General features: G+C 34.6%; 1 protein-coding gene across 1 annotated transcript; it reads left to right on the top strand.

Moving 5' to 3' along the window:
* Positions 1 to 1,288: 1,288 nt before the first annotated feature.
* LOC129253995 (protein FAN-like) lies at positions 1,289 to 24,106 on the top strand. Its single transcript, XM_054892439.2, has 13 exons — positions 1,289 to 1,454; positions 7,010 to 7,117; positions 8,775 to 8,909; positions 10,126 to 10,219; positions 10,846 to 10,959; positions 12,193 to 12,378; positions 12,923 to 12,994; positions 13,686 to 13,791; positions 16,436 to 16,529; positions 17,169 to 17,331; positions 18,423 to 18,577; positions 22,482 to 22,657; positions 23,908 to 24,106. The coding sequence occupies exons 1-13, from the start codon at positions 1,417 to 1,419 to the stop codon at positions 24,069 to 24,071; spliced, it is 1,605 nt and encodes a 534-aa protein (XP_054748414.2). The 5' UTR covers positions 1,289 to 1,416; the 3' UTR covers positions 24,072 to 24,106.
* The last annotated feature ends 3,639 nt before the right edge of the window (positions 24,107 to 27,745 follow it).

The following is a 27,745-nucleotide window of genomic DNA, read 5'->3' as shown; positions in this document are numbered from 1 at the left end:
TGCCAACAAGAGAGTAATGAAGACATACTTATGAAATAGAACATGTATTAAGAAAAGAAGCGGATGACATTACAAGGACAGCACTGCAATGGACCCCCGAAGGAAGGAAAAAATGAGGTCGACCCAAGAACACCTGGCGACAGACCGTGGAGGGCGAAATGTCTAACCTCTGACAGACCTCTGGGGATCACTGTAGAGACTAGCCCAAGACAGACGGGAGTGGAGAGATTTTGTTGCTGCCCTACATGCCAGGAGGCATAATGGGCAGTGAGTAAGTAAGAACTTTGAAAATAATGACAGTTTACCCATTTTAGTAATGGGAGTAAATGGAAGAGTAGTCCTTGCCTTGCCATTATGAAGTGTCTGTGGATATAGATATTTCATTAAAAAAAATACTTTTACAAATTCATAACTTTCTTATTGTTTGATATTGTAAAAACTTTCACCTACTTTTCTGATTTATCTATACCTATTTTTTTTCATTGTTGGGTTGGATTCCATTTGGCGTTACTGGGTGTTCTAGGTAGCCTGCAGATTTTGTAATGTTAAAAATAACTGTTTTCTGCTATATGAGTTTGGTTGTAGCTTCTCTGTTCCTCTTTCATATATATATTTTTCAGAAAAATCTATTTCAAAGTTTCAATTATTTTCAGGATTATATGCACAACAGGATGATATGCAAACAAGAGAGCGTGTTATGTCACATTTTTACTATTTTTCAAAAATATTTCTGTGCATATTTGTTTATTTCCTTTTTTTTTTTGGGGGGGGGCATTCATTAGAAGCTTGACACCATGCTCTTAAACATGAAATCATATCAACTATTTTTTTAAATTTTCCCCACCATTAATAAGGGATAGGACAGATGCCCTTTTCCCCTGAATTTGGCAAATGGCTCCTTTTGAGCATACATCATCTAGGCATCGGAAACCTCCCTTTTTTCTCATGCTCTTTTGTGTACAAACATGATGTCCACCTTTTAATGGAAGTAGCCCATGGGCTATCTCAATTTTTTTATTTGTAAAGTGATGTAAAATATTTCGATTTTGGCAGATTTGATAAAAGACGCTCTTGATAGATTTAGTTTACACTTCTGGCAATTCCACATGTTCTCACACTGTAATGAGGAACAATGAAATATCTTATATAACCTGTATTCTCATTCTTATTTTGAAAGAAGTGTAATCATTCTTAATACAAGTACACACTCTTGAGTTTCTTCCATAGAAATAACGCAAATTTTATCACCAAAACTTCTACTTCATTTTGTTTTTATTTTATTATCGGAGACACCATACTTATTAGCCACCGCACCGAGACTGAGTGCGAGCGGAGTTGTCGATGTTTTGGTCTAACAAAAGCTGTGATATTGCTGAAGGAAATGATATGTATGAATGATTTTCAACTTATATAACCATGGCATTTGTTGATGAAGATCTGAGTATCAAAGAAAGGTAAATATTGCGCTTAATTATTCGAGAATGATTGGTAGGAGTTCCGGCATGGCGCTAGTGCGCTTTCGCACCATACGGTACAAACTTTCTAGGCACGGCCCGCCAGCGCTGGCCGCCCCCCGGGCCGCGGCGCTCTCCCTGTGAGAGGATTGTTGATCCTTGCCTCATCTCGTCGGGCGTTGCGAAAGTGCACTAGGAACAGAGACCTGAAACCCAACCAATAATAAGGTTGGTAATGTTTTTCTTATTTTCTCTTGTTCTTAGGGACAAATGCGTGTTTTTGGGGCATTGTCAGTTTCTATTGTAGACAGCTGGCAGCCGTCTGTTTCGAGGAGTTTATTGTTAGGCCCTAGTAACATTTTAATTTTTTTTTTAATTTCTCCTTGTAACAGTTGTAGTCGTACACAGATGGCTCGCTATCGTGCAGCCCCGGGGGGGGGGGCCACTAACATTGACAAGTGGATACCATGCGCGACCAAAAAAACATGTAAGAGGGATGTCTTTTTCAAGATAAGGCACGTTACAGTTACATACGTAACGGGTGTCAAAAACACAAAATAATTGAAAAAAAGGGTATCTATTTCGCTCTGAAAAATATACGTGTTTAGGGTAAAATATGCGGGGATGATAAAACAAAATCAAAATGTTTTATAAATGATGTCCTTTTTGCCCCAACACTACGTGTTTAGATTAGAGTCCGATTTGCGTGAGGTGTGGAAGGTGGGGCCGTACTAAACCAAAATAATGGTGTGTAAAGGTAAAGCCGACGGATGCGTGACATAAAAAATCGCTTTACTTGTTTAGGGGTTCATTTCAGGAAATACTTGCAAAGAGTATCGTTTTGTTTCTAATACTTGTTAAGGGGCACTCATGGGTTCAATGCATCTCGGATGCGAAGGATTCATATGCACATGGTGCACGCGAATCTTTCACACCCTTTTTACTAAAATAACTATGCCATTACAGTTTACCTAAAGTTTCTAATTGTGCTATGACACTTACCGAACCATATGGATCGTTTGTTGACTTCTCTTTGCTGTTTTTTTTAAGAAAAAAAAAGCATTTTCTCGTGATCTTCACGTAGATGCCGCCGGATCATCGTGGATATCAACTTTTGCCTAAAGAGGGCGTGCGATATTATTCACAAGACGTTTGTTTACGGTTCTGCAGCTTGTACTGCTAGCTGCATTTTAGACGCTTAGCATTATTTTCCTCTTTCTGTTTTTTTTTGGTTTTTTTTGCTGTCAAGCGGTATTTTCTATTGTTACGCCATCAGCAATGATGAAATGTAAAGAGTCGCCTTGAAATGAAGAAAAATTGTGTCACATTAATTCGTTAGTTTGTTTCCTATTTTTTTGCTCTTTTTCTTCTTCCTCATCTATGATCAAAGGTGAATACCTTTTTTTGATATCTGTTCTAAAAGCTGGACATTTTAAATATTTTGTTCAAATAAATAAATCAACAGGATAGTAATCAAAATGCGATAGAGCTGCCCGAGCTGAAAATTCTGATACAAGGACTTGAAAATAAAACATTCTGAGCACTTTTTATAACCATGAGGAGGAGACCTATATATATATATATATATATATGTATATGAAATAAGCTAACACGAAAAAAAGACGTTTTGGGGACTGTTAAATAAGAATTCATGAGTGGGATAGGTAACTATCTATTCTATTCTTGTTCGTTTTCTATTATTATTTGTGTGTTGTGTTTATTTTTCTTGAAGCATCAAAAGGTGGACATGTCCGATAAAATATATTAACAAAGTCATGCACCATTATTATCATAAGCTAACGGATCAAAATGTGAGCGTGAAACGTGAGCTTCTTTTTTTTCTTAATTCAGTCTTAACGATACTTTTTCATCATATTTTAAAGGTTAATCTCATGATTCAAAATGATAAATGCTTGTCGCACGGGCAGAAATAGCGGGACCAACAGTTATTTTCAATATTCCGAACTGCATTCTGGACGTTGTATAAGCACCTTTGTATAACAATTAAAAGGGTAGGCCTATTTACCTTACAAATTATGCGAGCGCTGAACTTTTGGACATTTAAACCTCAACAAACGGACATTCTAACCATTTTTAAAATATGAACAACATCATAACTGTCACTTACAAAAATGATGCCAGCGCGAAGCTCGCACTTATAATTTTTTATATTGATGACAGGACTGTATCTAAATAAAAAATAATGCGAGGGCATTTGCGCTTAAGATTTAAATTTGGGATTTGAAAAGTCCGACAGATTACCTATACTTTTAAAAAAGGAATGACGTCCAGAATTCAAGCGCAAAGCGCCAGTAGATTTATGTTGAAGTTAGACCTAGAACAGGGACGTTGAACCTTTATAATCATGAAAAAGATGGTATTTTTATAAATAAAACATAGAAGTCTAATTTTGTTTTAGTGTTAATATTCAGATCTTCAAACTTGACATTTTCCTATCCCCTTCATCATTCTCTCTCTCTCTCCCTTTCCCGCCCCCTCCATTCCCTTTCTCGCTTTTCCTTTCCTTCTTTTCTTTCCTTTCCCCCTCCCCTACTGTTTTCTCGCTCTTTCCATTTTTCTTTTCCCCTCCCTTTCCCTCTTCTTTCCCCTCTTCCTTTCCTTTGTTTTCTTTCTATTTTATGGTCTCCTTTTCCCTCTCTCTCCTCTACCTTTCCCCCTCCCCTTTTCCTTTCCCTTTCCCTCTCCTTTTTTGTGCAAACATTAACACGAAAATCTTGCTTCCTACACACACACACACACAAACGCCCGCAATCTAACACACGTAATGCGAAACAATCGGGACATTATCATTTTGTTCATATATATATATATATATATATATATATATGTATATTTTCATCTATTTAAAGCTTTTAAAATTATTAAACAACGATTCCATAGGCGAAATTTCAATGATCATTAGGAAGGTACTTTACCCATTTTCATTTTATGTCATTGTGATTATTCCATACTAAGGCAACATATTTTGGATATAAAGATACGTGAAGGAAATGTTCCTCTTCTGTTTTATACTTTAACAGAAAACATTTTGTTCAACCAAATTATGATTTGTATTTCCAAGTTCCATGTAGTATTTTCATTGGAAAATCTCTTCAAGGTCAAGTGCACCCCAGAAAAAAAATGTTTGAATAAATAGAGAATTATGAAACAAGACTAACGCTGAAAACTTCATCAAAATCGGATGTAAAATAAGAAAGTTATGACATATTAAAGTTTCGCTTATTTATCACAAAACAGTTACATGCACAATTCATTGATATCTAAATGAGAGAGTCAATAATGTCACTCACTATTTCTCTTTTATTGTTCGAATTATACAATATTTCAATTCTCACGACTTTGACCAAATAGGACCCTCTTTAAGTATATACATGAGATGCAACCTGTTGATTTTTGGTACAATTTCCTATTATGCGCCGACGACTTTAATCGAGAATGTTCGATAGGAAAAATTCGCATTTCGAATTTTGTTTGAGTAATTTCCACTGCAGTATGAAGGATGACTAAGGACGGACCGAGCGAAGTATCCTGGTTGAGATTTGGAGGTAAGCGATAAAAACACTTTTATCAATAATTTCTAATTCATTTTTAAAATGAACTAAATCATACAATCAAGATTAACATAGTGGAAAAATATTGAAAGATTTGGCGTTTCACAGTCCCTCACATTCGTGTGATGAATGAAAACGTCAAAATGCACTATGAAATCACATGCGTTGTGCGAGGTTAGGTATACTAACCTCGCATGTTGTGTGAGTGGTTAAGGGGTGCATTTTCAGAATATGGAAAATACATCGCTGTACTTGTTAGGGGCTCAATTCTGGGAATACTTGCCAATAGTATTTGTTTCAAATACTTGCTAAGGGTAGGGTTTCACACACCAATACTTGTTAAGAGGTGCATTTTCAGAATATGGAAAATACGTGTTTAGGGTGCTTTTCAAGACCCAGTGGTCGCGCATGGTATCCACTCGTCAATGGAAGTGGCCCCTCCGGGCGTGCAGCCACCATTAGGGGGTTAACGACACAAAATCCACCCAACGGGGCTCATAAATTTTTGTCTTCATTTCATAAAAATATACAAAAAGAACTAGGCCCTACCAAAATAAAGATTATTATTCTGTTTTGGCCTGAAATGCCCCAAAACAGGGGAAAATAAATTTAAAAGGGGAAAAAAACCAGTGACTTACTTCGGCTGTCGTGCAACTTTACTTCCCTGTTTTATCCTAACTTAATACATTTATAGATGTATGGCCATTGAGTCCCTGTACAGATCGAGCTAGAACTTTGATCTCTGTATTTGGTGAGTGGAGCCAACGGAGTTCAGCGGAACAACCAACATAACAGAGACCGAAGCTTTTGGTCTATTTCCATTGTAGCTATTCATCAGATATAACTTGGTTCTTAATTTTTAAGTACCATTGAAGTTTTTAATTATTTTTTCTAAATGAGAAATATAGATTGTAAGATGACATTTTTCACCAATGAAAAATTGATTGCAACTGTATGGAAATTGGTATTTTCGGTTACAAAAGTGGTATTTCAATGAACTTTTTAAGTGTGAGCTGTGTACTGCATTTGGCATAGATCTACATTCCTCACAGGCAGCTTGGTTGTTCAGTGCACAGAGCCAGGGATTGTGCCTATAATGTGCGTAGAGGATGGGCAAAATTGAAACTTTTGCCCCCTGAGATTTCTACTTTCCCTGTAAAAGTTTTAGCCCTAAAGCATGTAAATGGGCTAGAATTTAATTTCCGAATTTAGAACATTATTGATTACATTTTTAAGATAATAGAAATTAAAGGCCATGTCCACCCCAGAAAAATGTTGATTTGAAACAATATTAGAGAAAATGAAACAAGCATAACACTTCAAATTTCATCAAAATCGGTTGTTAAATAAAATAAGTTCTGACAGTGAAAATTTTCACTTATTTTTCACAATATGCACGACTCAGTGATACTCAAATTGAGAGAGTCGATACCCACCACTCACTATTTCTTTTGTTTTTACTGTTTGAATTACCATATACAATAATTACATTTTTACAGATTTTAAAAGAATGAACAACATGACTAAACCACAAAATGTTTAAAACAATGGAAATTCCACAATCCACATAGTCAGGGAGGAATAAAACCTTGTTTCACGTGACAATTAGGAGAAAATTAAGATATTTCTTATAGTGAAATAGTGAGAGGGTGACTTCATCGGCCCCCTCATTTAAATACTGATCAGGATGTTAAACTGTTTTATGAAATTAAGCGATAATTTAAAATGTCTTAACTTATTTTACATCAAACTTTGTTGAAGTTTTCAGTGTTTTGCTTGTTGGATTTTTCTCCTTTTATTCAAAACAACTTTTTGTTGGGGTGGACTTGTCCTTAAAAAATAAGGGAAAAAAATATTATGAGAAGATGAAATTTAACTTACCGATGTTTACGTCGCCATCTTGCCCTCTTTGTTAGTAGCTAATCTACATGTATGAGACACATATAGAGGACGACAAAAATTCTCAATGCTATTTTTCTTTAGGTTTTCTCTTTTGCTGCTTGACCCTGGTGAGATATACTTTGAAGACTTCAGTGTTTACTTTTACCCAACTGGTCTCAAGGCTGTATCAGAAGAGGAAGCAATAAGGAGGTAATAAGGCATAATAACTTATAGATTAAAGCCCTTATGTGGTAAGAGGAAGATAGATAGAGGTACCTTGTGTGTGTGAGAGAGTTCTTGGTTAATTGTTTTCTTTTCCAAGATTAAGATGATAAGTGTAATAATATTGTTGATATGAGATATCAATTGATAAAACAAAAGCAAATTATAGAATTCTCTCACCCACTGTGCTGAGTACTCAAGGTGCTACTATCAAAAGTATCATTAGTACCCTGGCTGTAGCATGGCCGCCATACTGATGCAAAGGCATTGCACTCTTGACCAAGCCATCTATTCTATCCTTTTCTCTTTCTTAGTTTTCTTTTTTTCTATCCACTCCCTTTTTCTCAACACATTTTTTTTTTTGGGGGGGGGGGGCAGGGATGATTTCACCCTGCCTTCTCCTTAATGGCTGCTCCAATTCTATGAATAGAAATGTTGTGGGATATTAAAATGAGAATAGGCAAGGTAGCTTGTTGATATATTAAGGGACAGTGATTTTCTGTTTACCAAAATCAAAACAGAATATCAGTTTTGATATTCACTTATTGTTTGAAAATTCATTGAATTTAAGTTGAAAAACAGAATTCATATTTTGGGTTATACATTTTCTATGACAAACAGAATATCCATTTTAGATTAACTTAAGTTTGAGACAGAGTTACAGGTTTTCAGAAATGGAAAAGACAATTTTTTATATTGGAAAATCTCTGTTCCTATACATTGCTTAAATTTATGTTGCTGATTTTGTTGGTTGGCAAATGACTAATAATAATTTTTATAGCTGTTGTAATGATCATGATATGAATATGAGCAGTTTCAATTACAAATTATGGAAATTCAAACTATGCCTGGGATGATTATAATTTTTGCCATTCAATTGTTCGCCAGGGTAAGCAATCAAATAGTTTGATCATTAAGATTCTTGGACAATCAGAAAAAAAAAAAAAAAAAAAGAAGAAAGTTGACCTATTTTCATGACCTGACATGGTCACACATAATGAGCAAGCTGACTCAGTTGAGTTTCCCAGTACAGTCCCTATGAGACGCACATTAATACAGCTGAATTTCTAGATATATACATAGAAAATACACTTCAAATATATACATCAGTATTTAAAAAATGTAAACATGCAAAACACTACCTTAAATAAATACAATGATATTCATGTATAATTAGGCCTGTGTACATTAATATTATGAGAAACGAAAAGGAGGACTTAAAATAAAGCCAAAAGTGGCCTTGTGAGTTAAAGTCTCCTAAATTAATAAATGCTAATTTGGAGGCTACTTAGTATATACAATAATCAAAGCATATATGACACCTTAGGTTACAAAAGTAAGTGGATTAAGAAATGGACATACGGTATAAGATAAGCAAAAAAAAAAAAAATTATGAATGATTTTTGTAATTCACCAAATTTTACCATAAATTTAATTTGTCATCTTGAACTTTGTTGTCAAAGATCAAAGATTGTAGCCATGTTCGTTTGATAATCAGTAATCAACATCTGGCGAACATTTGATCAGTATGAAAAGTAATATTCAATTGCAGGTTGTTGGTAAACTGAACGAATGCATTGATAGTTTGAGTTTTAGTTCTAAATCCTGCTGATAATAGTAAATTTATTCCTCCCTCTCACTACAGGCGATGTAGAGGAAGACTGAAGATCTGTTCAAAGTCCATTGTATTTGATCCTCAAGATGTCTCCCAACCTATTATGAAGTTTCCTCTTAGGAGTTGTATCAAGATCGAGGAATGGAACCCGCCACTCTTATCCAAGTATGGATTACATGTATAGTTTTAATAATGATGTGTGTAATGCTGCAGTCACATTGTTAAACCGACTCCAGACAAAGAACAGTTATTACGTAACAGGTCTCCACACTAACCCTTTTTTTCTACTGGTCCGACCTGATCATGTCAGACCAGTACATACCCAGTTTTTCCATTTTTTCTGGACCAAACCTAAAATTTACTGGTCCCAAAAATAAAGAAAAATATAAAAAAGACTTGAGTTTATTTTGCTGTCTTTTATTGCTTATTGTTAGCACCCCCCCCCCCCCAACAAAAAAAACAGTCCACACAATATAATTCATGAGAGCCAGTTTTTTTAGATGCCAGAGCCGTTTTTATAATTTACAAAAGAGAAGAAAATATATTTTGTATCAGTTTTCTTACTGGTCATGTCGTACCAGTAAATCTGGCTTTTTCTGAAAAGTAATTGGTCCCACGGCAATTTTTACCGGTCTGGGACTGTCGGACTAGTGCCAGTGTCGCATGCTGGTTTATACCAATGACAAACCTTTGGTCGGTTTTGGAGTCTGGTCCGTTGGTGTGACTGGCATCCGGGTTTCAAAGTACTTTTCATCAAAGTTCAAGCTGTGGATTTATTAAACCCAATGGCCCGTATTTTGAACTTGGGTTTAAATCAAACTCTGGTTTAAAGTTGTGGTTTAACTATGGATAGCCGATTGTGGCACAACTTTTTATGAGTACACTTTTAATATAATCAGCTCATTTTACACTTGAATCATTCATAATTGTCTGGGAATGTTTACTGTCACATTTGTTAATAATTTTGTCATCTTTGTTGTTCTCAAAGTCAGCACTGCTGCTGCATTGAATCGCATAATGCAGGAGAGATTACCAGAGGCGTTCCACTTGTTATTGGAGTTTGTACGAACTTATTTTGAAATTGTTACCACAATTGGCACTTATATTGACGTAAAACACATGAGAGGATGATAATGCTGCATTCTATCAATGACCCATTTAACAGGTTTAGCGTCAAGATCATGTTTCTTACGTATTATTCTATTTTTTTTATTATAAGAGGAGAGAAAACAAATGTACTTAATCTTGGAGATATTGTCGATCGTGAAAAGTGAAAATCTTATCCTTTTGATATTTGCTATTGCCATAAGAGGCTTTGTGAATGATTTTTGATCAAGTTTGGAAATAAAAGTTTCTTTTCTTATGAACCCCTAACAAACAGGATTGGATCAAAGCGAGACACTCTTTACATCCAGAATTCCCAAACCATTCATATGAAATCTGACAATGAAATAGGACCTTACAACTTTAAGAAGGTACTGTATGTCTTGAAGTATTTTGATTTGTAGTTTCTATCTCTGTCCATTTGTGTGTGTGTGAATTTTACAGAGTAGTCATTCTTGTTTGCATAGTGATAATTATCATTATGTCATGATATCTATTAAATGCATGTGGTGTGTATCGATTCTTCAGTGATTTTTAATGAGAGATAACATGAATTTTTCATCCAATTAGTCAATACCTGTGTCCTAACGAGTGAATGCTTTGAATATCAAACAATATTTCGAAAAAAGTAAGATATAAATAATGATCCAGAGATGGTGACATTTCTAAGAACATAAATGATTGTTTAAATTTCTGTTATAAAACATAAAATTTGTAAAAACTGCTGTAATTAGAGAATTAAGTAGTATGAAACCAATAGATTGTTAGAAGGCTTATCTCACATTTTCAAAATATATAATTTCAATGCAGTATACATGTACTTTCGCTTTATTGTGTATCCTACTTTTGTTAAAAATTTCATAAAAGAAAATAAAGTGAAAATATATATTGCTGTTTGAAAATGAGAAACTAAGATTATAACCCTCATTCATGCATTTGCCGAATATGCTCGAAAAAGCTCGTTAAAAAAAGAAAAACTCGTATTTATTTTTTTCAGGGTGATAGTCGGTATATTTTCACCTTGAACTTTGGGGCAGCTGAAGATGTGGTACATCCTGCTAATCAGCTGGCCAGAGCAGCTACTCTCCCAATGGCAGATCAAGATGCCATGGTAAGAAAACTGTTTGAGAATCATTGCCATGAATATGTAGCAGTAATGTATTTGTCATCGTCATCATTTTAGGGGGGGGGGGCTTCTTTAATAAAGAATGTTGAAGGGAGAGGGACCCTCTTGACATTAACTTGGTATTATAGTTAAGTAAAGCTCTGTGAAATAATATGTACACATTCGTATAGAGATTAATCTGAGTGGTAGAACTCAAAACAAATTATCATCTTTTCACAATCAATTTTGGTTTTTACCTTGTGAGCTTTCGCATTCAGGCTTCTTCAGACTAGTGCTGACTCACCGTAGATGGGGTAGTATCGGCAGCTCAACAGTCAAAGAGAATAGGGATGTAGGGAAGAGATCATTTTTATTGTCCAGCACCTCTGGTCATGGAATGGCCTCCCTAATCCACTGCCATGCTGCCGATATATACTGCGAATCGGCGCAGTCTGAACTAGCCTGCAGGAACTAGTAGGTGAAGGCTCACAAGGTAGAAACCAAATAGATTGTGAAAAATATGAAAATTTGTTTTATATTAGTATGTTCACATTACTTTGCAAGAGCAAAAGGAAAATGTAATTGCTTTATGATGCCAGTAGGCATGAAATCAATATAAAATTGCAATGAATTAAGCTCACTCTAACAGCTTTGGGACTTATATTTTATTTGCCCTGGATGTTATTTCATGCGATGTTATTTTCTTCATTCTGTTTTACAAATTTGATTACAAGTTTTGTGCCCCAGCTCTCTCAACGTGGCTGCAAGATTATGATTATATATTTGCTATACTTTGATATATTTGAATATGTGAATCAGTTTTGATTACCCAGTAGTTGTCATTGTTACAAGAAATTTAAAAAAAATCAGCTCATTGTAAATATATAGATAAAATTATTCCAGTTACACTGAGTTACTGTCATCTTTTTCATATAATATTTTCTTTGGTAGTACAAAATCTTGATATCACACAACTTCAGTTTGTACAAAATACAGGGGTGTGAGAGTTTAGATTTTTATCTGATTTCAGATTTTTTTGTTTTGATTTTCAACTGAATTTCAGCTTATATTTGGCTTTCCTCTGTACAAAAAGTATGGGAGCTCTTTCTATTTCAGACTTTTTCAATTCTCTTCATCTTTTTTCAGATCTTTTTATTTGTTACCACTCACACCCCTGAAAATACTACCTACATCGATCACTTTTATTGCATTATGATTTCCATTGTATATTCCTCCAAGATTGCAACTATTGTGTACTCCAGGCAGAAGAGGGTGAAGTTTGACACAAGTCGTTTGGAGAGTCTGTATGAAACCATCGTCGTGGAGATGGTTGGGGAACGCATCACACCGCTGGTAGTCAACCCTGGTCGCATCATGGTCACATCTACTATCCTGTACTTCCAGCCATTCAATAATGTCGAACCGGTAAGTTGTGCTTTGGAAGTTGTCTTGTTTGTCGGCACTATGTAAGGAATACTGTCACTATGAATATATGCCATTTTGTGGTGACACAACATTTACACTGACGACAGTTGCTCTGGGCTTTATTTCGTCTATGATGTAGGGTTAGGTATGATTAGGGTTGCAATAGGGTTTTATGTTAGGTTTATGATAGGGTATAGTGTTAAATCCAGGGTCTTAGCTGGTCATACCAGTAATGTGTGGAATTTGCAGCAGAGCAATTGTTGCCTGAGCAAATGTCATGGAACCCATTTTGTAAATGTTTTGGCACTGGTTATGAATTAATGCATTTCCAGGTATATAAAAAATATTTGTATATTCAAATTTAGCAATTGTAATTAATTGATATTTAAAGAAAGAAATGAGTAAAAAAAAAATGATAAGGGGAATTATTTTATTATGTTTAAAAAAAGATGGAATTTTCTTAACATGAATCACTGGGAATTGCTATGCTGGTATTTGTTTAATAAAAATCCATTCATTTGATTTCTTCTTTTGTTTTCCATAGGTGCCTGTCATGAAGATCAAGCTTTCTGACATCAAGAGGCTTGTAAAGAGAAGATTTTTGTTGAAGCATGTGGTGAGGAATTCAAGTATATCATATTTTATCTTTGCAATAATTTCCATTGACTTGTATTGCCAATGCAGACATACCAGTTTTTTAAACTCTGAATTCAGGCTTTGAATATTTCGTTTTGTTGTTTTGTGTAATAATGACTGATTCTAGTCTGTTATTAATCCTTAGGAGCAATTCCATTTTCTGTTATTCTTTGTACATAGTATATTGATTTGAGTCAAACTTATTGCATGTCTGTTTCTCAACTGATAGAATGATAATCATGTATATTTTATAGGTATCATTATAGTCAACATAAATGTGTTCTAAATTTGTTCTTGAATCTCAGGTAATTTTCAAGATGATTTTATTTGATTCAATAGAATTCAACCAATCTATATAAGGTAATTAATTATTGATACATTAAATAATAATATAGGATTTATATAGCGCACATATCCACCTTGTTAGGTGCTCAAGGCACTCCTATAACCCCGGCTAAGCTAGTCTACCGATTCTGGTGCTCACAGCTCTTTGATGAATTACTTACTGCCGGTACCATTTACCTCGCCTGGGTTGAGTGCAGCACAATATATATTGCACACGAACATTAGAACATTAGTACTATTATACTGCTTGAATTGTAATATACATGCATATATTCATAGACAAGTTTCAGTCCTTTATTATTTGTAATTCTGTCTGGTAATATCAGGGACTGGAGGTGTTTTGTGATGATTCAATCCGATCCAATTTATTCCTCGTGCTTTCTAAACCCGAAGAGAGAGATGAATTATACAGAAAAGTCGTTGAACAACCAGGTAAGAATTCTTTTCATGAGACTAGGGCTCTGTCTTACAAAGAGTTACGATTGATCTGATCAACCACAACTATGGAAAGCCAGCAACATCAACCTCTAAAATACATGTTTGTTCAAAATATACTCCAGATGTGATGTATAATCATACATTCATTGTTTGCTTGAAAATTCAATGTGTTCTCTTTGATTACAACGGACATCACGCAAATTTTCTGGAGAAAAAATTATGACACTGATGGATTTCCATATAGTTTAAGATGTTTAGATCAATCGTATTTGTACTCCAATCTCTGTACTATGTAAGACAGGGTACTGGTCATTTACAGTTTGGGTAGCATAGAGATGTTGCCTTGAAACTGATTAAATGAAAATACTTTCACATTGCCTGTGTTTCAGAAACTGTATAAACAGTAATATGTATTTTTTGTGTAAATACTATAGGGGAAGGCGGAGTAAGTTGAGCATAGGGGCAAGTTGAGCCACCACCCCCAGGCTAATAATGAATGAGTCAGACATTGTGGTGGTGTCATTTATTAATGACCCATTGCACAACCCTCAACCCCACCACATTGTTTTCAACTTTGAAACAAAAAGTACTTTGTTAGAGGGAAAAATACAAATTTCCGCCAAAAAAGTAAAAAAGGGTTTGAAATAGATAAGTGCTTTTTACCCACACACGTCTTTGAATATATTATAGAAATAAGAACAATATTGTTAGTCCAGGTATTGATTCTCACTCTTGTCATAGTCTTTTACATGATGGATGCATAAGAAATGTATGGATGTGAAAATATCGCAAAAAGTTCGGACGGGGCTAATTTCGGCCAACCAACATGGGGCAAGTTGAGCCATGGTAACTCTTATGGTAATATATAATGAAAAATTAAAAAAACATATTAAGCCATTGGTATGCAGGCAGAGAGGAGCAAATTCACATGACAGTTCTTTTACTGTTAAAAGATGTTAGTATTTATAGAGAATTAGCAAGTGAAAAGACTTTAAATGAAAAATTGACATCCTGGTTCTCCCGCATACATTTTGTACATAGTTTTTGTGGCTCAACTTACCCCAGACGGTGGCACAACTTACCCCACAGATGGGGCAAGTTGAGCCATTTGACATCAGTTTTTTCAAAGGTCACAACGATTTTCAATGTGGGGGTAGAAAGATATATAAAGGTGAAAAATATTTCCCAAGAATCAAATTTAAAGGCAAGGTACTTATTTCTACAATATTACTATTCATATCAATTCTAACATGCAAAATGCAAAAAGTGTCACAACTTACCCCGCCTTCCCCTACACGTATATGGAGTTTAAAACAAATTTAGTTTGAAGGTATTTAAAAGTTTCTACAGTATTAAATTGTTTTTAATGTTTTTCAATATGCGTTTCCTTGTTTTAAATCATTTATATTTATATTCTGTTCCAAAAAGTTTTCAGCGACATTATTCTAACAACAAATAGATAACAGTTTTTGTTATATTTTGCAGTTTACATGTAAGTATATGCATAACTTTAAAAACATGTACCATGTTGCTACTAAGTAGTATCAAAAGGTGCTTGAGGCTTAAAGGTAAAAATGGAAACTTTGCAGTGTGAGCTTTTTGTCTGGGGGTGGGGGTTAAATCACCCCCAGTCTTTTTAGGGTTAACCCATCTATCGTGATATTAAAACAGATTTAACATGCTCAGAATTTGTAATTTGAAATGATGAAGACCCTACTTGTTTTTACCAGGAAGCAACGAGTGAGTGTACATTGTATTCTGAATTGATAACAAGATTGCCTATTAAGTTTTGAATCCTAAAAGTCGAGATGCTGGCTTCACATCATGTGATTAAAAAAGCAAGGGTTTTAGATATCAGTTGACCTTTTAAAAATGTCATTTTAGAGATATTCAGTCGATAACTTCAGTTTATAATTTCATCAACGATTGGCTTTCATTTGCAAGGTTTGGGCATAAAAAAAATGACGGCTGGGCTCGATTCATGAGAATAGGAGATCATTTATTTCAATTGTGAGGGTCACGACTGTCCAGAATAACTCGGGGTTCAAAGGGTTAAGCATAAGCATAACAAAGTGATATAGAAATGTATACAGTATGGGCTAAGAGAGGGTCTGACATGAAAATTATTGCATTCATGTGATCAATGGCACAATAATTCAACCAGTCATTCTCATGGCCACACAATATTTGGTATACATTTGTCATCTGTGGTAGAATCTGAACTTTTTTTGTAAAGATTCTGAAAATCGGATGCTGTCGGTGTGTGTGTGTTGTGCAATTGCAGTGATATGACGGCCTATGTCACCTATAACCGTTAACTATTAGATGCGTACATGTACATTGCAACAGGAACCATATGCATGATTTTGTACATTGGTGATTTCAAGAGCATGATGTTGAAGGTCATCTTCCCTGGCATATTTTGCTCATTTGCACGAGGATTGTAGGAATTGTATTTAATCACATGACGAGCTTTGAACCAATCAGTCCCACAGATTATATCCAGGATGGGTATGATACAAATGAATATACTACTTGAGAAAGTATGAGACGTATTAACAGTTCAAAGTTCATGAACCCATTTTGATCTGTCAATGGTGCATTTATGTGTTATTTGGTGTTTTATCTCTGTTATTAGGTGTCAGGTTACAAGAATCAGGACAAGAGAACATGATGCTACTGTGGCAGAATAAAGTTATCTCAAACTTTGATTACCTTATGTACTTAAACAGGTATGATAGCTTATAAGGAGGAGTATTTTATCATTTAAACATAAATTGGGCTGTTACAACTGGGACGGAGTCATAATAGGTTTTTGTTTGACTGGTGCCATCCATTGATTTTTCTGTGGAGACTGGTGGACTGGTTATATAAGGAAATATGTAAAGAAAAAAAAAAAAAAGGGGGGGAAATCAGTGTCACAAAGTACTGTTGAAAATTAATAGGTTTAAAACTAAATTTCCTTGTCTATATTATTTTTTGTGTTTTAGATGATATAACATTTCCAACCTTAAAGCAGATACGAACAAATAGCGCAATCAATAATGCTAGTGTAGTCTAGTAATATAGACCCACTTGAATGATAACATGCTAATCGCCGAAAACAACTATGGAAATATGATTTCTTAATTTTCTAGCTTGAATTTATGGGCTAGCAAAAAAAATGAAAAGTCCAGCACAGTAATACTAATTCCATAGTTCTATTTGGTTAAATATGAAACTTTTATTAGGAAATTTGGATCTTAAACTGGTTAATTGCCAAAGGCTTTGATTCTGTGGATTTTTTTTTTTTTTTATATAGATACATGAGTTAATGTTAATGGCCCAGTCCATTTTTCTATTAATCATTCCACTTTTTTTATTTCTTCTAGTCAAGCTGACCGTAGTATCAATGATATCACACAATACCCTGTCTTTCCGTGGATATTAGCAGACTACACAAGCCTTGAACTTGACCTCAGTGACCCTACGACCTTTCGTGACCTCAGCAAACCAATCGGTGCCATTAATCCCAAGCGTCTGGAGAGATTTAGGGTAAGTGGTGTGTCCTCCATTTCATAGAGTGACTGTGCATTCATTTTCAGTGTTTTTTTGCTGAAAATTGACCCCAGTAATATTGAAGTCCATGCATCTTATTGGCTGAAAGCCATTTGTACTTGAAAATCATGGATAGTATGCTTCCGAAATAAAATATTTTTTAGAAACCTGCTTGTCTGTGTTTTGGTAGCTTTGTAAGAAGTTATTTAAGTTGTCACATTCTGCATTCCTAATGTTAGAAGATGCAATTATCCTTTTTTGATTTAGAACAGGCACAGCGCGACACCAAGTTTACCAGCCTCACGATCTTTTGCGAGTACATATGATTTGCATAAAATAAATGAGTGAAGCTGAACAGTGCAAAATAAAGTAAATGAATTTCAAAGCAAAATTCTATCATTACACTTATCTTTGGTATTGAAACTAATGAAATAAAGAAAGTAATACATTTTCCATAAATGAGTCAAATTTTGTAATAACAATAATATTGTAAACTTTAGGGGGGATATTTAAGTCCGTAATGAAAAAATTGAAGTCTAAAACTTCATCTGAAATTCACCTTTTTTCACTACCAGTCACAAAGGTAATACTATGAGTATGACAAAAAATATCAGTTGTATATCCTTGTAAATCTTGTTCAATGTAATTTTGGGATTGGGTTATGTCAACAAAATATCGTACTCCGCTGTCAATGTTGGAAACGATCGTGACGCATTGCTTCCTTTTGTGTATTTTTATATTTAATAACCCAAAATTGAATTGAATTGATATTGAATAAAATTGAACTGATATACAGACAGATCAGTATATAAACTGGGGTGTGTTTCACAAAGATTTATTTATGACTTAGGTCGCACTTAAATACCGACGCGTACATGATATGCAACGCGCAATCTTATCGATCATTACGCAGTAGTGCGCGTCCTCTTGGCATGATCTGACCAATGCTGTCATGCCTTTTATACCGCGCGCAACTAGACATTTAAGTGCGACTCTAAGTCATACTTAAATCTTTGTGAAACACCCCCCCGGTTCATTAGGGTAGTAACATGTCATTTTGAAGCATCCTCTTCATTTTGCTTTGACAGGAGAGGAGAAAAGATATGCCTGAGCCCAAGTTCCTCTATGGTTCTCATTACTCCACCCCTGGGTATGTCTTGTACTACTTGGTAAGGGTAGCTCCAGAACAGGCTTTGTGCTTACAAAATGGCAGGTTTGACCAACCAGATAGACTCTTCAAAAGGTGAGGATAACGACCCCCCCCCCCTCCCTTTGTTGTATAAATCTGGCATTATGCTTATTTAAAAAAAAAAATTTATATAACTTTGATTGAATGTTTAATTTCAATGATTGCTGGATATTTGAGAATTAAACAATCTTTATGTTGCTTTTGACATGAAAGATTAGGTCTCTTCATGTTCCTTCTCTTTATCTCTAAAACTTTCAGGCTCCTTCACCCAGTAGCATTAACCATACAAATGTGCATCTAATTTTATCTCTGTACTGTACCATTCTAATCCTAGAATGTTGGACCAATTTTTACCAACATGCTTATTAAGGTATATCAGGGTTCCCAGCCCATCAGGAAAAATTATTTTACTTTTTCCAGTCAGGGAAAATCAGGGAATTGATTTAAAAAAAAACCTCAAATCAGTGAAAAATGCCTAAAATGAGGGAAAAATCAGGGAATTTTGATCAGCCCAAAAGTCAAAATTACGGAAGTCAGTCAGACTCTGTTATATTTTGTTGCATGTCAAAACAACATCCATTGAATGACTGGTTAAAGGTGGTACTAATTAGTTTTACATTATTTTTTTATACTGAAAATACATGTAATTCACTGCAACAACTTTAATAGAAAACATGCGAAACTGGGAATGGGTTTAAATAATTATCCGGGAATTTTTAAACTTCATCAGGGAAAAATCAGGGAAATATCAGGGAATTTTGTTTTCTTGAAAAGCTAGGAACCCTGTAAATCCATCCTCTCTCTGTCTTTCAATCAGTCTGTCTTATTCCCTCCCTCTTTTTCCCCATTCTTTCACTCTATCCTCTCCCCTGCCCCCTTCCTCTCTCCAGAAATAACCATTCTCTTGGTCACCATACAAAAACACACAACCAGTTTAAAACTCTAAAACACACAACCAGTTTAAAACTCTAAAACACACAACCAGTTTAAAACTCTAAAACACACAACCAGTTTAAAACTCTAAAACACACAACCAGTTTAAAACTCTAAAACACACAACCAGTTTAAAACTCTAAAACACAACCAGTTTAAAACTCTAAAACACACAACCAGTTTAAAACTTTAAAATACACAACCAGTTTAAAACTCTAAAATACACAACCAGTTTAAAACTGTAAAACACACAACCAGTTTAAAACTCTAAAATACACAACCAGTTTAAAACTCTAAAACACACAACCAGTTTAAAACTCTAAAATACACAACCAGTTTAAAACTCTTAAACACACAACCAGTTTAAAACTCTAAAACACAACCAGTTTAAAACTCTGAAATACACAACCAGTTTAAAACTCTAAAATACACAACCAGTTTAAAACATTAAAACACACAACCAGTGTAAAACTTTAAAACACACAACCAGTTTAAAACTCTAAAACACACAACCAGTTTAAAACTCTAAAACACACAACCAGTTTAAAACTCTAAAACACAACCAGTTTAAAACTCTAAAACACACAACCAGTTTAAAACTCTAAAACACAACCAGTTTAAAACTCTAAAACACACAACCAGTTTAAAACTTTAAAATACACAACCAGTTTAAAACTCTAAAATACACAACCAGTTTAAAACACTAAAACACACAACCAGTGTAAAACTTTAAAACACACAACCAGTTTAAAACTCTAAAACACACAACCAGTTTAAAACTCTAAAACACACAACCAGTTTAAAACTCTAAAACACACAACCAGTTTAAAACTCTAAAACACACAACCAGTTTAAAACTCTAAAATACACAACCAGTTTAAAACTCTAAAATACACAACCAGTTTAAAACTCTAAAACACACAACCAGTTTAAAACTCTAAAACACACAACCAGTTTAAAACTCTAAAACACAACCAGTTTAAAACTCTAAAACACACAACCAGTTTAAAACTTTAAAATACACAACCAGTTTAAAACTCTAAAATACACAACCAGTTTAAAACTGTAAAACACACAACCAGTTTAAAACTCTAAAATACACAACCAGTTTAAAACTCTAAAACACACAACCAGTTTAAAACTCTAAAATACACAACCAGTTTAAAACTCTTAAACACACAACCAGTTTAAAACTCTAAAACACAACCAGTTTAAAACTCTGAAATACACAACCAGTTTAAAACTCTAAAACACACAACCAGTTTAAAACTCTAAAACACACAACCAGTTTAAAACTCTAAAATACACAACCAGTTTAAAACTCTAAAACACACAACCAGTTTAAAACTCTAAAACACACAACCAGTTTAAAACTCTAAAACACACAACCAGTTTAAAACTCTAAAACACAACCAGTTTAAAACTCTAAAACACACAACCAGTTTAAAACTTTAAAATACACAACCAGTTTAAAACTCTAAAATACACAACCAGTTTAAAACTGTAAAACACACAACCAGTTTAAAACTCTGAAATACACAACCAGTTTAAAACTCTAAAACACACAACCAGTTTAAAACTCTAAAACACACAACCAGTTTAAAACTCTAAAATACACAACCAGTTTAAAACTCTAAAACACACAACCAGTTTAAAACTCTAAAACACACAACCAGTTTAAAACTCTAAAACACACAACCAGTTTAAAACTCTAAAACACAACCAGTTTAAAACTCTAAAACACACAACCAGTTTAAAACTTTAAAATACACAACCAGTTTAAAACTCTAAAATACACAACCAGTTTAAAACTGTAAAACACACAACCAGTTTAAAACTCTAAAATACACAACCAGTTTAAAACTCTAAAACACACAACCAGTTTAAAACTCTAAAATACACAACCAGTTTAAAACTCTTAAACACACAACCAGTTTAAAACTCTAAAACACAACCAGTTTAAAACTCTGAAATACACAACCAGTTTAAAACTCTAAAATACACAACCAGTTTAAAACATTAAAACACACAACCAGTGTAAAACTTTAAAACACACAACCAGTTTAAAACTCTAAAACACACAACCAGTTTAAAACTCTAAAACACACAACCAGTTTAAAACTCTAAAACACAACCAGTTTAAAACTCTAAAACACACAACCAGTTTAAAACTCTAAAACACAACCAGTTTAAAACTCTAAAACACACAACCAGTTTAAAACTTTAAAATACACAACCAGTTTAAAACTCTAAAATACACAACCAGTTTAAAACACTAAAACACACAACCAGTGTAAAACTTTAAAACACACAACCAGTTTAAAACTCTAAAACACACAACCAGTTTAAAACTCTAAAACACACAACCAGTTTAAAACTCTAAAACACACAACCAGTTTAAAACTCTAAAACACACAACCAGTTTAAAACTCTAAAATACACAACCAGTTTAAAACTCTAAAATACACAACCAGTTTAAAACTGTAAAACACACAACCAGTGTAAAACTTTAAAACACACAACCAGTTTAAAACTCTAAAACACACAACCAGTTTAAAACTCTAAAACACACAACCAGTTTAAAACTCTAAAACACACAACCAGTTTAAAACTCTAAAACACACAACCAGTTTAAAACTCTAAAATACACAACCAGTTTAAAACTCTAAAATACACAACCAGTTTAAAACTGTAAAACACACAACCAGTTTAAAACTCTAAAATACACAACCAGTTTAAAACTCTAAAACACACAACCAGTTTAAAACTCTAAAATACACAACCAGTTTAAAACTCTTAAACACACAACCAGTTTAAAACTCTAAAACACAACCAGTTTAAAACTCTGAAATACACAACCAGTTTAAAACTCTAAAATACACAACCAGTTTAAAACTGTAAAACACACAACCAGTTTAAAACTCTAAAATACACAACCAGTTTAAAACTCTAAAACACACAACCAGTTTAAAACTCTAAAACACACAACCAGTTTAAAACTCTTGCATGGTGTTTATTCCTTTAGTGTGTCTGAAACGTGGAACAACGTCCTATCTCTCCCTTCCGATGTGAAAGAGTTGATCCCCGAGTTCTATCAGCCTGAGATGTCCGATTTCCTGATAAATCGTAAGGGACTCAAGCTGGGTACGTGCCAGGATGGTTCCACAGTCACCAATGTTGTGCTGCCACCTTGGGCTGATGGTAAGAAATGTTTCGTTGAACAAGACCCCAATATCAAATATAGAGAGGGACACTAGACGCCAAATTTATCTGCTAAAAATGTATAAATTTGAATTCTAACGGCTGAAATAACATCCAGTGACCACCATGCTTCTGTAATATTGGAATTTTAGATGATACCTGAATATGATTCTTCTTCTTATTACTGACCCTTTACCAAGGCTTGAAATGGGCTTTAAAGATCCAGACCGGACCCGAAAATGAAATTGATAAATTATATACCAATCGAAAGCTTATAAGCTACTAAATACACCAAGGTATGCTTTATGCATTTTCACCGCTTCCCAGCTGAGTATTTTGCTTAAGAATATTCCAATTATCGGGTTTCGAACCCCGCTTAGAAAATGGGCTTTATTGTGCTTTTCACCTGCCTCGAGACCGTGACGTCACGTTGTGTAAGAAGCGTTGTGATTCCATAGGTTTGTACACAGAAAAACTGGGTGATTTTTTTGCTTTCCAGATAACGCATTTCATTCTCTTCACTTCTATCACAGAGGGATATCACATATATTTTTACCCACAAGCTTGAATTTATGAAATCTGCAGTTTTGAACTAGTTTTTGCCATATTTTATTTCCTGCTTATTTGGCGCAGATTTCAATTCTATCTGCATTTAGATTATGTATAACAACTTTTCCTGACATAGCAATTTAGGCCCAATAAGAGCCAAACAAAGAAATCACAAAAAAGGTAGTGAATAGTTGTAGGTTTACAACAATTTGAACAGTGAATAATTTTGAGTGCCATTTTCATCTGAAAACGAAAAAAAAAATGGATTCATAACATGGAAATGGAAGAAAATACCCAATGCTTTTGTACACAAACCTATGGAATCACAACCCTTCTGACACAACGTGACGTCATCATTTCCAGGCGACGTGGGGGTGCTCAATCGAAGCGTACTTTGGAGGAGCAGTTTCTTTGATTTTTATTTAATATTTTTAACTATTGGAAAGAGATATATGTAATATTTTTGGTATATTCGTATTGTATGAATCATTACCTTTATTTTGATATATGATTGTTTTTACACCGGTCAGGGTCTTTAAAGCATTGTAATAACATAACTAAAATTATATTTTAGAAAAACCAGATATTACATAACATCAATCAATTCACACAAATGACATGTATCAGTCTATTTGTTGTGCTGTTTTATAGGATGAATTAGAAGAATAATCAACATTAAAATATTTTTCCCCATGTTTCAGATGAAGCAGACTTTTGTAGGAAGTGTCGTGAGGCGTTAGAAAGTGAGTACGTCTCACATCATCTTCATCAATGGATTGATCTTATCTTTGGTTACAAGCAAAAAGGTCCCGAAGCAGAGCAAGCTGATAATGGTAAGTTTTGTATTATGATGTCTCAGTATTGACAAATTAACAATAATAATAATATGCAACATTTATATCGCACTTAATACAATGCTTCTAAGTGCTACATACTATTACCCCAGCTTTGGCATGGCTACTGTTATCGGGCGCTTAAGCATTCAAGTAATTTCTTCCTATCGGGTACCCATTTACTTCACCTGGGTGGAGAGTGGCAAATGCCAAAAGACGTGATTGCTGGGTTGGGGTTCGAACCCCAGACCTTGTAGTTCAAAGTCTGGAGACATCCACTGACCCACAACACCTTGTAGAGAGTATTACAGGAGAATGTCACTTCAAGCATTTATTTAACCTGTCCAATGCTGGCACCCTTATTTTACACTTTGTGCAATAAGATGTTTCCGTGGAAACAGCAATCGATCCGCACCCTTGTACAATGTAAACTACAGTGTGGAGGTTGAGAAAACGGTCTGTAGTGACAATTGTTGAGCACCACAGACTTAGGTCTTTATCATCATTTGATCATCACTGCTCAATGCCTCAATGAGAGCAAGCATGCTATTATGAATGATTTTCTGCATTTTAAGTCCAGTACTCTGTAAAGCCCTGGGGCCCGTTTCATAAAGAGTTACAACTATTGTAACTTTGATGGCAACTACCATGGCAACCTTGATTTTGATTGGCTGCTGAGCCCTGTTGCCATGGTAGTTGCCATAATGGCAAAGTTACAACAGTTGCAAGTCCTTTATGAAACAGGCCCCTGATGTGTTTTTTATGCCTCCTTCTACTGAAGGTGGTTGCCTGGGGATTGTTTTTAGATTTTCCATCCATACCACTTTCATTCTCCCGATACTTTCAAAGTATTGTGATAGACATTTGGGTAGCAAAGTCAAAGATCACAGGTCATGGTATTTCTGCAAATGTTTCATCCTTGCTAAAGAACAGTTTAAAAACATAACTTGTAATTCAGGGATAATGATCTGGGGAGCGTTTCATGAAAGGACTTGATCCAGCAAGTCCTGTTTTATCCGACAGTTACCATAGTAACAGTGCCTCTCAGCCAACCAGAATCAAGGAAAGTTGTCAGATCTGATAACTTGTTGGATGAAAGTATTGATGAAATACCCCCTGGTGATAGCTGAATGTATATCTAAATTGAACCCAACCTGGCTTTGTAAAGTTAAAAATGGCTGTCTCAAGTATAAAAAAAAAATTTGGATCAAGAACTTTATTTATGAAATTTCATTGCCTTACTACTTGTTTGTACCATCAGTTACGCAAATACATCTGATTCGTGATAATGTCTTGGGCAGTACATCTTCTTACCTGCTAAAATATTATAGAGCTAATATATTGTAGAAACTATGATAAAGAGGTATTCTCATAAATCCTATTATCTTGTATGTGATACTTACATGTTCATGAAAGCGAGAGTGAGAGGGGTTTGAGAAGGTTGAAGAGGAGGAAATATGTGGAAAGGGCTGTGAGACATTTTTATCTCTTTGTATTAAAGTGTGACCCTATCATTGTAGTTGTATATTTTTCTTCATATGTAAATTGATTATCCCATGATACTTTTAGTTACATCCTGCTTGTTCACGTAATACAGGAAATATCCACGTAGGCCTCATGGAATATGGAACCAGAAAGTAGATATTTCCTGTATTTCGTAAGAACTAGCAGGTTATAACGGTTTTATCTCTGAATAAGGAAACTCAATAAAATAAAATTTAACAAAAAAACTGCAAAAACCTGCATTTTTAGAGTGATTTTTGAAAGGATGTCATATATGACACCACAATGATCACCGTAAAGAGAATGCGCATTTTCCAATTGAAACTGATGGGCAAATAGTAGTGCGCAGTGCAATGCTCGAATACGCATGTAATACGGTCTCAGATTACATGGTTGAAATCAGCACTGGGCATGCGCATAACATAAAAGAAAAATAACAGCTAAACACCAAACATGTGATACGGGCTCATATTACCTGTTTGATGGTTATGACCAAGAATAATAGGTAAATATGGGTTTGTCTCACAAACAAATCGACCAATCAGTTTACAGAATTCATGAGAAAAACGGTCCATTAAGAGATAAATGTAGATTTACATGTACACTTCATCTTGATGTTTTGTCCCTTGAAATTTGTTCCATTTTTGGAGGGATGAAAATTGGAAATTTTTAATCACTTTGAACTTTCCATCCCTAGAAATAGTGACCTCCTTCTTGTGCAGCATAATGAGTTGTACTGCTGTATAAAACTTCTCTTCTGTGATAAATGAGGGTACTAGCATGTAATTTTAATGACCAAGAATTCTTTAAAAAAATACATTGCATGTTCCAAATTCCTATATGACAGTATAAATAATAAATTTAATGCATGTTAATGTAAATCTACTTGTAATATTGAGAGTGTGAACATGTACTTTAGACTGCCAATCATTACTGTTCATTTCACCACAAGATTCTGGAAACATTCTAATGTAGGAAATGGAGTTCTCTTGAAACTGACAGCAACCGGATTTTAATGAATAAATGATTTTAAACCTAGAAAACACTGACAACTTTAATGAACTTAGTTCAGAGTGAAAACAAAAAAGGTGGCAGCAATTTGGGGTTTACCTAGATTTCTAAAATGTAAACAAAGTCAGTGGTGTCTAAAATGGGTTGATAACTGACATAATTTCTCTATTTTTTTGTTTTAATTTTCTAGTTCATGATGTCAAATATCAGGCATGTCAATGTACAAAAATTTCTGTGTTAATTCATGGAATATAATGTACTCAAGAAACAGCAGACTTATGACATCATAAATGCTTTACCTATTATCAACACAGTGTGACCTCATAATGGCCGAATTCACAAAGGTGGTTTTGAAAACCCACGGATGAGTCCATGGTTTATGCAGATTTCCTGTATAAATTACGCTTAATTTAGCGTGTATCAGGCATGTGTATAAAAAATGTCCAATGCTGATGCGCGCTTTTGTCACAGTGCGCCAAATTGACGCCTGTTACCATGGTTAGATACGCTATTTTATTCATGAGTCCACTGTTTGAAGAGTGGACTCATTATTCAAAACAGTGGACTCATAAATAAAATCGCGTGGATAACCATGGCAACAGGCGTCAATTTGGCGCACTGTGACAAAAGCGTGCATCATCATTTGACTTTTTTTTAATATACGCGGTAAAATAAGTGTAATTTATACAGGAAATCTGCATAAACCATGGACTCAACCGTAGGTTTTCAAAACCACCGTTGTGAATTTGGGCCATTGAGTCCCATCTGACTAGCTGTAAAAGAATTAATGCATGTGTTTACTTGCTACCTTGCCTGCTCATATGTGAACCAACCAAAATTCCTGAACTTGGTCATCCCTCTTCACAAATAATGTGCGTGGCATGCCAGCATAATTTCCAAGGCACTGCATTGTAATGATAATACATGTAGGTACATTTATGTCGTACAGCTACTATATGCATGTACTTATTATCTTATTATTATCCTGGCTGTAGCTAAAGCCTGAAAGGAATAATTCCTACCATGTACCCATTCATCTCGTCTAGGTTGAGTACAACTCACATGGATAAATTTTTTGCTGAAGGAAATTGAAGCAAGTTGGCTCAGTCAGTAAAGCGTTTGCCTGTCAATCTAAAGGTTGTTGCTTTGAGTCCACCTCGGCAGATGACTGAAGCCTGCATTATGTGTTAAC

The sequence above is a fragment of the Lytechinus pictus genome, chromosome 2 (assembly GCF_037042905.1).
Source record: "Lytechinus pictus isolate F3 Inbred chromosome 2, Lp3.0, whole genome shotgun sequence".
In the NCBI taxonomy this organism is placed as follows: domain Eukaryota; kingdom Metazoa; phylum Echinodermata; class Echinoidea; order Temnopleuroida; family Toxopneustidae; genus Lytechinus; species Lytechinus pictus.
This window is presented reverse-complemented; position numbering and strand designations above follow the sequence as displayed.

Coding starts and splice junctions, on each gene's coding strand:
- LOC129253995 (XM_054892439.2), top strand. CDS start 1,417: ATGGCATTTGTTGATGAAGATCTGAGTATCAAAGAAAG. Junction 12,995..13,685: donor GATTTTTGTTGAAGCATGTG/GTGAGGAATTCA, acceptor TGGTAATATCAG/GGACTGGAGGTGTTTTGTGA. Junction 16,530..17,168: donor TACCTTATGTACTTAAACAG/GTATGATAGCTT, acceptor TATTTCTTCTAG/TCAAGCTGACCGTAGTATCA.